Genomic DNA, 13104 nt, shown 5'->3' with positions numbered 1-13104 from the left:
ATAAAAAAAGTTCTAGAGATCTACTGCACAACAAGGTGCATATTGCACTATACATTTAAAAATGGTTACGATAGTAAATGTCATGTTATGTGTTTCTTACCACAATAAAAACAAAAACATAAGTATGAAATAAAATTTGAAAAGATTTAAATGTATTTTATATCATCGTATGCTATTTATGTATATTATACCTCATCTAAATGTAAAAAGAAATCGTGTGTTCTATATAATAGTCGTTTACAAAGTTTTAGAAGTCATGTATAGATTACTGCTTTCATATGACTAGAGATCCAAATTTTAAATCTTCTTACCTCATATGTTATTTTCAAACTTGACTGTAGTAAAATAGGAGTAAAGTTGGGATGAACTTCTGCAGTAAGCCAAAGACGAAAGGTATCCTTAGGTTGAAGAGTATTCAATTCCTTGTTTATAAAACCAATGATAAAAATTTACTTAAATACATACACAAATTTCTCTTTTATCATTATACTATCAATAACTATTTGTAATTAAAACTTCTGTGACATTCTGATATATTTCTTAATGCTCTGGTTATATTTCCTTTAAATTTTTATCTTTTCTCTATTACTAGCTCAGTGTAATGAATAGGAATCTGCATCTAAAGTCATGTTGACTGGGTTGAAATTTGAACCTTGTCACTAACCTGCTAGGTGACCTTGGGCTCTTTGACTTATTCCATCTCTAAACAAGGATAATAATAGTACCTATCACATAGAATTGTGTAAGTACCAAAACAGTATCTGATACATAGTAAGTTCAAAATAAGTGTTAGCTATAATTGCTATGCCTAAACTACCAGCCTTCTTTTTTTTTTTTCTCCCCCCAAGACGGAGTCTCACTCTGTCGCCCAGGCTGGAGTACAGTGGCACGATCTCTGGCTCACTGCAAGCTCCGCCTCCCGGATTCACACCATTCTCTTGCCTCAGCCTCCCGAGTAGCTGGGACTACAGGTGCCCACCACCAAGCCCGGCTAATCTTTTTTGGTATTTTTTAGTAGAGTCGGGGTTTCACCGTGTGAGCCAAGATCTCCTGACCTCGTGATCCGCCCGCCTCGGCCTCCCAGAGTGCTGGGATTACAGGCGTGAGCCACCGCACCCGGCACTACCAGTCTTCTTAAGTCTTTAGATTCTCACTGCTTTAATTCTTGCTTCTACACAGTTATATAATGATATTAATTCCCTTATTTACAATTTTTAGTAGCACCTTATGGCCTGTAATATAAATTCAAAACTTCACCATACAAAATTAATCTGCCCACACTTCTCATACTGTGGGCTTTAGTCATTTATCCAGACTCTTATGACTATCTATACTCATCGTATTTCCTCTGCCTATTATTCTCTTTGTAATCTGACCAATTATTACTCATCTGTCAAAATATAATTTAAATATCTTGTCTTAGGGGAATATCTTCTCCAACTCTTCACTACCACAATCCCAAGCAGGTTTAATCACCCATGTCATTTTGTAAATTTTTCCCTTAGTATTCCTCATCCCACAATATAGTTCTTAATGTGATCTGTCTCTTCTAAATTAAGTTCCCAGAGAGCAGGTACAAATTCTGTAGGTAACCAGAACCTGGCACAATTTCTGGCTTTTTCTTGTACTCAGCAAGTATCTGTAAATTTAATAAATGAATAAAAAAATGACAGAAGAAATTTTGATAGCTCTAAAAAAGAATGAAGTCTAAAAATTATTTTAATATAATTGATGTCGAACACTAACATTCATTTAATATCACATGAAATGTAGGGTTAAGATGATGAAAAAAAATCACAAAAGAATGGCCACAAAAACATTGTGCTTGCTTAAAATTATAAAGGACAAAATGTATTTACACCTCATAACTTTAAAAAGGAAATTTTATATAAACCTTTGCTTTGGGTTAGCACATCTAAAAAAATTTAAAAGGTAAAACAATACATTGTGATATAGTTGGATTTATAGCTGGATATAGTTGGATTTGCAATAAATTTATAAATTTATATCCAATCAATTCATTCAAACTAATAGAAAAGCAAATAATAATCAGTTATTTTAAAAATTATATAATATTATGTACTGTTTCTAAGAGTTCTAATTAAGATGTGCTTTCAAGATAACAACTATATTTTACATAGATTAGTAGCTATCAATCAACTGTTTGACACAGAAAGCAGTACAAGTATTCGCCAGTCTTCTTTATATATCTTAAAACATATATGATTTATCAGGTTAGGGGCAGTGGCTCACACCTGCAATCCCAGCACTTTGGGAGGCTGAAACAGGCGATCACTTGAGGCCAGAAGTTCGAGACCAGCCTGGCCAACATGGCAAAACCCTGTCTCTACTAAAAATACAAAAATCAGCCAGGCATGGTGATACATGCCTGTAATTGCAGCTACTTTGGAGGCTGAGGCATGAGAATCATTTGAATTCGGGAGGTGGAGGTTGCAGTGAGCCAAAACTGTGCCACTGAACTCCAGCCCGGGCAATAGAGCAAGATTCTGTCTCAAAAACAAAACAAAACAAAACATATATGATTTATCAGACATAAATTTTATATTTTTGGCTGGGCACGGTGGCTCACGCCTGTAATCCCAGCACTTTGGGAGGCCGAAGTGGGCAGATCACAAGGTCAGGAGATCAAGACCATCCTGGCTAACATGGTGAAACCCCGTCTCTACTAAAAATACAAAAAACTAGCCGGGCGAGGTAGCGGGCGCCTGTAGTCCCAGCTACTCGGGAGGCTGAGGCGGGAGAATGGCGTGAACTCGGGAGGCGGAGCTTGCAGTGAGCCGAGATCGTGCCACTGCACTCCAGCCTGGGCGACAGAGCGAGACTCCGTCTCACAAAAATAAATAAATAAATAAAAAGAATGTGTTCATACGAAGATATAAAATCAATGTTTAAATATTCATAGCAGCTTAATGTAGGAGCCTGCGTTAATCCACTCTCATGCTTCAGTTTACTCTCTAGCTTCATTAGCCTCTAGGAAGTTAGGCAGTTCCCTCTGACACCCTATTATGTCTCTTCTCCCAGTACAGACCAAGAGAACAAGAGCATAAAAAGAAACTAATGGTATAAATATATCTTCTAAGCTTCCCTGTCAATCTTCATTAAAAATGTCTTGGCTTCTCTTATATGCCCTTAAAAAAAGATTTTCATAGACTTCCTATTAATATCTTATTTTGCATAATTGTACATATTTAGGAAATATTTAAATCTAAAATTTCTCAAATACTACTTTTTAAATCATCATAAATAATGCATGACATTTTAATACTGATGTCCCTTGGAGATTACTAAGTTGAGTACAATAGATATTATTTGTACCACATTTATCTGGTACAAATTTATCTGAATCTACCTTTTCCAGAACTGGTAGCCAAGATACCACAAGATGTAAGTTCTTCAAACAGAGCCAGTCTCCATTGCGGGCACATTCTTTTAGCATTTGAATTGCTAAATCAGCTTGACCTTGACCCATGGCAACCTGCAAAAGCAAAAAAACAAACAAACAAAATTTAAAAAACAGATCTGCTAACATGTTATAATATAACGGTAGGAGATTCAATAATAATCCCTAAACCTTCCGAACTGGCTTTAATAATAAATTCGGAAGAAGAATCAAACTAATACCAGAACTTAATCTTCTTTAAATAATTAAAAGCTTATATGAATAGTTTAACTTTCCTGCCAAAATTACTAGTAACAGGTACAATCTGTAGAGCTCCCCTTCCTAAGACACCTCACTGATAACTGAATATTGACCTAATGTAGACCTAATCTACTATGATTGACCAGAACTCTCTATTAGTTCAAAATCTGCACACCTGAGCCTAACAGCGCTACTATTTTGCTATATTTCATTTATATTTTTCTTTGTAAAATTTTTACTTTTCAATTTTTGGTTGCTATGAAGTATTCAGTTGTTTAAAAAATCATTATTAATTATTTTCCCAGTGAAAAAGATGTATTCACTTGCTAAACATTGAGGGTGAATTAATACATTTCATTTTCAAATTTACATGCAAACTGAGAAAAAGGAGACACCCTGAACAAACAAACGTTCCTACCTCAGGGAAAAAAAATTGCGTTACAATGAATACCTTTTACTCAAAATTTTATGTATTTCTTTCAGTTCAGGTAAATAAAGTGTAAATAAACATTACTGTGATTTATCATAAAAGCATACAAGTAAAATTTTGAAAGTAATTCTCAAAATGAAAGCAAATGTATGAATTTCCTATAGCTGCTTTAAGAAATTACAACAGATTTAGTGCCTTAAATTATCATCAAACGTCTAGAGGCCAGAAGTTTCTCACTGGCCTAAAATCAAGGTTCTGGGTTTGAAAATAAAGGTACTACTGTAAGGCTACATTCTTTCTAAAAGCTTTAAAAGATAATTCTTCCCTTGTTTTTTCCAGTTTCTGGAAGCCACCTACATTTCTTTGCTTATGGCCCGTTCCTCCATCTTCAAAGCCAGTAGCACAGCATAGTCTCTCTTCTCTGACCTCTACTTGGATCATCATATCTCCTAGCTTCACTCTTGACTCACCTGTCTCCCTCTTATATAAAACCTTTGTGATTTTATATTGGGTCCACCTGGCTAATTCAGGCTACTCTTCCCATCTGAAGATCCTTAATTATATCAGCAAAGTTCCTTTTGCCATGGAAAATAACATATCCACAGTTCTGAGGATTAGGACATAGACATTTTTCAGGGCATTATTTGGCTTATCACAACCAAAAATGTTCATTTGACCAATATCATCAAGTATGGGAACAGCAATAGCAAAAACAAAAACAGCGGGACAATATGTACTTACCTGGTGATAACACTCTCCGCTTCTTTCAGTATTAGCAAGTTCTTGAAGTTCCTGAGAAGGATCAGCACCCGGAGAAATAATTATCAAGATGGGTTCAATTTCCAGTGTCTCCTTGTATAAACGTTTGAGATTTAGAGGCAGTGGCGACACCTCTTTCAGTCCTAAAAGATATATTTTAAAAATTAAAAATAAAAGCAGTATGTATTATTAAAAAGTTTATTAAATCTAATTATGTGATATATAATAGAGAATACCCAGGTGAGTTATAATCTCATCATATATTGAAGTTTTTCCACTATAAAATCATATACTAGTAAGAGTCAACATCTGTTTTATGCTTAAGATGCCAGGCATTTTTCTAAATGTTTTCCATGTATGATATCATCTTATTATTACAATGCTATGAGGTAGGTACCCTGATTACCATATTTAACATCTGTATTGTAAATTGAGACCACAATACAGGCCTGTAGGTGTATTGTAAATTGAGACCACAATGCAAGAGAAGAGTGAACCCAACCATCAATCTATATATCTCATTAGTCCAGTACAATTCATTAATGATAGCTGAGTGCCTACTCTGTGTCATGCATATGGGGAATCAGATTTCTCATGACATGGGTAAATGAGTTCATGCCAAAAAGTTATTTCTTATGCCTGTGGGGAAAAAAGGCTGTATGGGTAGTGAAGAGAATGCTTAAGACAGAAATACATAGCTGTCAGTTTATATGTGTTAGCCAAATGACCCTATGCAAATCATTAAAATGCACTGTGCCTCAGTTTCCTCAATTGCAAAACAAGGATAAAGCAATCCACAGGTCCTTTGGAAGCAAAATAAGTATAATAATTGTAACAAATGCCATTTATTCATCACCTACTGAATGCTAAGCATTATATCAGGTAGTTTATTTAAATGATATCTAAACCATACAATGATCCTGAGAAACAAATATCATTATATTAATTTTATGGGTAAGAAAACTAATACTCTCTCTTCTGCTAAAACTTGAATGTTTCCATTATTAATGTATTTCATTAAAGCCAAACTGAAAAGGCTCATGTCAGTTAATAATTTAAAATATACTTGTTTGAATTGAGCTAAAATGAGTGTTACACAGGAGTTAAAAATTAAGAAAAAATTAGGAGTATGTAACTGAGTGAGTACATGGGCAAGAAGGGCTTCCATATATTCTCAAAAGTAGAAGTGAATAGACAAGACTGCACCTCAGATATGGACATCCTTAAATAATTAAGAATAGTAAACACTTTAAAATATAAATTCAATGTTATCATGATGGGTCAAAAGAGACATTTCTAGGTAACCAACCTGAAAAGGTACATTTCATGCATAAAGCAGCACCCTTGTCTATTCTTCACAACAGCAACCCATAATGCTAAGCATTTCCAAAGTCAGAAATATTCCTAATAACAGGTGAAATTTACTCCAAGAGCCACTTAAAATCAATGAATTGTTTTTAGAGGCATATTTTATAAATTTTATTTTCAACTAAGTTTAAATTGCTAACAACTATTCAATTGTTAGCAATTTAAATTTAGCAATAAAGAATTCTTATGTACTTGCAATGTAGTAAGAAATATTTCTATTCATTCAAGCATCCACTTATTTATTCATAAATTCAATAAATATCTAGGCCAATTAAAAATATTGTCTGATTTAATAAAGTGTATCAAAAGTCTTTAAAATGTACATGGCCTTGATCAGTAATTAAAATTATAATAATTTAAGAAACAATTCAGGATATGGACGCAGAAGCATGTACAAGGGATTTTCATTGTAGCTGTTGATACTAGCTAAAAACTGGTAGAAAGAAATTGAGTTTCTAACAGGAGTCTGAGTAATTTCTGATAGCCATACATTGAAACTGAAGTTACAAACATGTTGAGGTAAAAGATAATATACAGAAAAATCAGATTATTCAAGAGATTTGGCAATAATGCCAAATTGTAATATATACACTTCTATGTGCATAAAAAGAAAGCAAAGGCATACATAGAAATGTTAACAATGATTAGTGCTAATGATGGAATACCAGGTGTTTCTCATTTTCTTTTCATGTCTATGCATTTCCTGATACTCCTCTAATTACTATATATTATACAATAAAAATGTCAAAATATATAAAAATATTTTCATTTAAAATAACTACTTGCTGACTGTGCTTTATTTGGAAAATATATGCCAATACAAAAACTGTCTAAAAAAGCTAAAATGCAGATTATCATACCACTTGTTTATTTAACCAATGTACATTGTAAACTTCATGTGGGCAAGAATCATACTGAATCTTTCACTACTTTATATCCAGAGACTAGCAAATTCAATTATAACTTTTAATTTTAAAATCCCACAGGATATAGATATATATCCATTAATTCATTTTACACAATATTTCAAAGCAATAAAACATTTTGAGTTGGAGAAAAAAATCATGAAAAACACCTTGCCATTTAACGTAACACAGGTGACGTTCATGCTACTTGGAATTAGATGTTAGCCATCCTGCCCAAAAAACTCCAGCAAAATTTCTGTTGCACTTTAAGTGAACTGAGTATACTGGTTTTATCAGTCCAAATAATTCTCATTCATGATACCATCAGACTCCTCAATATGAATCATTCAAAACTATTTAATAAAGTTAGAGAGCCAAAAATAATAATTGCACTGTGAATTATGTGCACTGTGCATGAAAAATTGCACTGTGATTCCAAAACTATTTGGAAATCACTGGAACCCGATATTCTGACCATAAGTTTAAAAATAAATACAGCATTTCTTTCAAAAAAATAAGAATAAGACAAAGGAATAACTTAAACCTTTATTGCATTTTATGCAAATAAAATATTGAGATAATAAAAAAGAAATAACTTGCAATTGAAAAAAGAACAAATTGACTCCCGTACTTTGCAGGTACCTGAGTAAAGAAAGTGGCAAATTATCAAAACTATTATACATAGTAAGTATAATAGATTCATTCTTTTTCATTCCTCTCATCCTCCGTAACAAAGAGCTAATAAGTATCAGATGTATAAAATTACCTTTCTTTTATAAGAAAAAAATTGTAAAAATGTATCACAAATATCAGTAAAAAGAGGAAAATCAACAGCCACTACCTAACCCAATATATGTGAACCAATTAAATGGGAAACTACGTTTTAGAAATGGAATATTACTCAACCCTAGAGACAAGTAAAAAAGTCAAATATGTTGTGGTAGGCAGAATTCTAAAGATATCTCTTTTAAGTATCCTAAGCCCTGGTTATTCAATCAAAAACTAAACTAAGTACCGCTGTGAAGGGACTTTGCAAATGTAACTAAGGTCATGAACCTAAAAGTAAGAAGATTATCCCGTGTTATTCACGTGGGCCAAGCTAATCAATTGACCCCTTAAAAGTGGAGCAGTTTCTCTAGTTAGAGTCAAAGAAGTGTAGCAGAAAAGAGAAACAGGAGAGATATGAAGCATGCAAAGGAATCAATCTGCAAATGCTGGCTTTAAAGATGGAGGAAGGGGGCTAGATACCATCTGGCATCTAAAAGCTGAGAATGACACCAAAAAACAGAAAGAAAATGGGGACCTCAGTCCTGAAACTGAATAGAGCTGTGAACCTTAATGAGTTTGGAAGTGGATTTTCCCCAGGGCTTCCAAAACTTGGAACAAAGAAACCTGGTGAGCCCATCAAGTTTCTGACCTGCAGAAGATGATAACTGGGCATTGTTTAAACCTGATAAATTTCTAGCAGCAATAGAAAATGAATGCAAATATCCTTAAGTCTTTCTTTCTTTTAGACACAGACTTGATAAGACAGATTGAGCTATGAAAGCAAGGTACATGGGATGGGATGATGCCATAAGAGAGGTACAGAACTGTAAAACTAGGAAGGATGCATAGTTCAAAAAAAACTTTTGGATGAAGAACATTTAAAAATTTCTGGTTCCTGTAGTTATTGCAGCACTGTATGGGGACATGTCTCTTTACATTCCCAATACCTCAATACACATAGCATAATATACTCCTCATAATAGTTTATTTTTAAGTCAAAATTATATCAGAATTACAGAAGTAAGAATACTTGCATCTGGTCAGTACCATTTTAAAAAAGTAATGTAGTAGATTTTGCCAGCACATAAGTCTTGCTTTGTAGAATCTTATTAAACAGGCATCCCTAAAAGCTTTGAGGATTGCTATACGAATTTAAATCTTCAAATCAAAACTACTTCCATAAATACATCTTTTTAATTTACTATTTTAAGGTTTATAGATTATTAAAACAGTTGCTAAAACTTAATAAGGATCTTTCCATATGAATGATGCTTGAGAAATTACATTTAAAATCAAAGCTCTAAATTTGATTAAAAAGAGGTAAGTGCCTGTTGTTCTCCTGTGATCTGAATTTTTAAAACTTACTCATGAAATAAAAACTCCACTTTTACATGAAAACAATTTAAGAAAGCTACTTGACCAAATACAAAGTCATACAGCCATAAAATAGTAAACATAATTTTTGCTTAGAAAGAGTATGACTTTAGAAGTGTATTAAACTTTCAAAGCATCTGAATATATAAATAACATGAGGTTTTTAATTAATGTCATTAAACCTTAAATGTCACTTGACCTGGAGATGAAATAGTACCGTAAGTATTTCAAAGAGTTGATGGTCAAACTATAAAATCAGTAGGAAAGGTCATGTGCAATGTGGCACAAAGACCACATTATTAAAGACTAAATGGGTAGTAGGAAAAAAACTCTTAACAACCTCTCTGAAAAGTGTCCTGTTTTATTTTAGCATGCATTTGAGTAATAGTAACAGCAAGTGCAAAGGTTCTGATATTTCAGAAACATACTTAGAGCAGCAAAAAAGCAAAAAGACAACTATGTGGGTAAAGAACTGAGCAAGGGTCAAGAGTGGTTAGGAGATAAGATCTGAGGGTAAGACCTTGTAGAACATTATAAGGATTCTGAAGAAGAAAAGATGTCACATTCCATCAGAAGAGTTGGAGCAGAGGAGTGATATGATCTAATTTATATTTCAAAAAGCTGCTATGTTGAGGATAGACTTAAAGTGGGGAAGGATAGAAGCCTGAATGGTAATAATCTTGCTTATATAAAAGTGGCTTTAAAAAAGTGGTAGAAAGTCCTAAAGGTCTGAGAAGTGACTGGATTCTGGATATATTCTGAAGATAGAGACAACAAACAAAAGGTATGGCAGTAATTGAGAGCTGATAATAGTTTGTATTAGGTTGGTACTAATAAAGCAAATAAAATGAATTCAGAATAAGTTTTAGGGTTGAAACCAAAAGAATTTGATGATAGGTTGGGTATAGAAAGAAAGAAAAGAGAGGAAAGAATTACATGAGCTCCACAATGACTTTTCAATCAACGATGGACCATGTATACCATGGTCATTCCATAAGATTATAATGCTGTATTTTTACTGTATCTTTTCTATGTTTAGAGACACAAATACCTACCACTGTGTTACAATTACCTATAGCATTCAGTATATTAACATGCTGCACAGGTTTGTAGCCTAAGAGCAATAGGTTATACTATATAGCCTAGCTGTGTATGAGGGTGTACAATCAAGGTTTATGTACACTCTATGATATTCACACAATGAAACTGCCTAATTACACATTTCTCAGAATGCATCTCCACTGTTAAACATGACTGTACTTTTGTTAAACAACACTGTTAAACTGTTAAACAACTGTTTAATAACACATGACTGTACTTTTGGGGTTTTGGATTAAACAACTGAGTGGATGATAGTATAAACAAATAGAAAGTTCTGTACTGATCACATTAAATTTGAGATATTTATTTTTGATGTTTTTAATATAAAAACATCACATAAGCATTAAATACACAAGCCTAGAATTTCAGGGCTGGAAATAAGAGATACAAGAGTCAATAATTTAAGAATGATATTTAAATCCAGGGATTGGGTAAGGTCACCTACAGGGAGAATATGTAATAATGAAAGAATAAAACCCAGGGCAAAACAATAGTAAAAAAGAAAAGTGCTCTAACACTTAGAAGACATGCAGACAAGAAGCCAGTAAAGGAAAGTAAAAAGGAACAGCCTAAGAGGGTAGGGGAATGAAAAAAGAAACATAACAATCAAGAGAAGAATGTGTTCTATAAAGAAAGAAATGGACAACTTTGAGCTTAGAAAGAAGTGAAAAATAGGATAGTGGCTAGAAAAGGGTCTGAGACCAAAGGAGGTATTTTTAAGACAGATGATACTAAAATATATTTGTATGCTGAAAAAAATGATCCAGCAAAGAAGGTGAAATTCATGATGTGGGAGAAGATAATAATGGCAGAAATGAAGAAGAAAGCAGTAAATGAGTTGACCTTTGATTACAGCAAAGATATTCTTTCATAGTAAGAGAAAGGAAAGCAGAATGAGTATGAGTACTAATGCAAACAGTAGATGTGTTGATGCGAAATGAAGAAATTTTCTTACTGCTTCTATTTTCTCATAAATGCTAGTAAAAGGCTACTTCAACTAATCTTAATGCTAAATACAGGGACAACTGTTTTCCATATTCTTAGATGTGTATTACACAGTGATTACTCACCATGTGTATCCAAATTTGGGAACATGTTAATTATTCCAGTAACAAGATAATGTATATTCAAAAACATTTCCAAACATGGACACCAGTATCTTTTTTTCCAACTACTGTAGTCTTTAGGATCAACAGTTAAGAAGAAGGCAGAGCGAGATGGACAAATAGAATCTTCCAGCAATTGTCCCCTGCAGGAACATCGAACTGAATAACTATCCACGTAAGAAAACACCTTCATATGAACCAAAAATCTAGTGAGTGATCACAGCAGCTGATTTCAATAGAATCACAAGGAAAGAGGCATTGAAGAGAGTAGGAAAAATAGTCTTGGATTGCCTATACCACTCCTTCCCCAACCACAGGCAGCACAGCACAGAGAGAATCTGTGTGCATAGGGGAGGAAAGTGAAGTGAGTGTGACTTTACATTGGAACTCAGTGTGGTCCAGTCACTGAGCAGAACACAATACTGTTGCAGGAATCAGGGGGACAAGAGAGACCTCGGAGTAAAGCAGGAGGATTTTATTGTGTGCACTCAGACCCAGTGGATTAACATCCTGACACTGGGCCCAGAACAAAAACAGCTCTTGACCTTTCTACACACTTCGAAAAGGGAGTAGGCTAGCTTGAAGCAGGATTACAGTGATGTGAAAGCAAGGATACAGAGGCAGAACGAAGTCAGTTAATCAAACTGTGACAGGTGCATAACCCAGAATTACACATGACCCTTGCTATTCAGCCCAGATGGCTGTTACCTAGGTTTTGCTCAAGTGTCTTGCATGGGCTTATCTCATAACCTTCACTACGGTGCCCAGGTGGCTGCAGCTCAGGTCTGCTCAGATGGTTCATGAGCTTCATTGTACTGCTTAGATAAAACAGAATACTTGAAGCTACTAGTTACCGAGAACAGGAATCTATAAACTCTTACCATAAGAGAAAGGAAAATTTGTTTTTCTCCTTCCTATGTTGAGGGAGAACTGGGAGAGTCTCCAGAGCACATTCCTTTGTGTCCTAGCTTCTCAGATAGTGTTTATCGAGGCTTTTCCTGGGTCTGGGCTGTGCTTGTTGCTGCCTCTGGGATAAGTCAGCCTAATACAGAAAAACTTATTTCTTTTTCTTTTTCTTTCTTTAATTTCCTCCTCATTACTAGGCAGAATTCTACCAGTGCCCATGGAAGGAGCATATAAAGCAGCTCTGGGCCAGAGGGAAGTCCTCTGCTTCAGCAGGAAGAAACCAAGTCCCAGTCATCTTTACCACTAGCTAATTAAACGGCCTGAGGGCCCAAATAAATCTGAGTGGCAGTCAGGACACAGTGACTGTAGTCCTTGGGCAAGCCTTCGTGCTATTCTGGTGTCCATAGCAGTGTGCTTGGCGTGTGACCCAGTGTAACACCAATTGCAGCAGCCCACAAGAGTACTTGCATCACCACTCCCTCAACTCCAGGCAATGCAGCACACGGACAGGTTCCTTCTCTTCAGGGGAAGGTGAGAGAATAGTACAGAGTACTATGTCTTGCAAATTGGACACAAGCCCAGTCACAGGAAAATAAAGCACCAGGAAGATTCCTGAAACCTATGATTCCAGGCCTTTGCTCCTTAGTTGATGTTTCAAGATCCATTCTGGGCCAGAAGGGAATCTGCTGGCTTACAACCTGCTGACTAAGGTACCCTAAGGCCTTG

General features: G+C 34.7%; 1 protein-coding gene across 2 annotated transcripts in view; it reads right to left on the bottom strand.

Annotated features, from left to right (window-relative positions):
• The window catches only part of DYNC2H1 (dynein cytoplasmic 2 heavy chain 1), a 352433-nt gene that overhangs the window by 149869 nt on the left and 189460 nt on the right, over positions 1 to 13104 (bottom strand). For both annotated transcript variants that reach the window (XM_023208014.3, XM_023208015.3), the window contains 3 exons: positions 4833 to 4993; positions 3371 to 3496; positions 312 to 422 (listed from right to left, as the gene is read on the bottom strand). In XM_023208014.3, the coding sequence (XP_023063782.2) occupies positions 312 to 422; positions 3371 to 3496; positions 4833 to 4993 (398 nt within the window). The remainder of the gene's footprint in view (positions 1 to 311; positions 423 to 3370; positions 3497 to 4832; positions 4994 to 13104) is intronic.

The sequence above is a fragment of the Piliocolobus tephrosceles genome, chromosome 13 (assembly GCF_002776525.5).
Source record: "Piliocolobus tephrosceles isolate RC106 chromosome 13, ASM277652v3, whole genome shotgun sequence".
Lineage (NCBI taxonomy): Eukaryota > Metazoa > Chordata > Mammalia > Primates > Cercopithecidae > Piliocolobus > Piliocolobus tephrosceles.
This window is presented reverse-complemented; position numbering and strand designations above follow the sequence as displayed.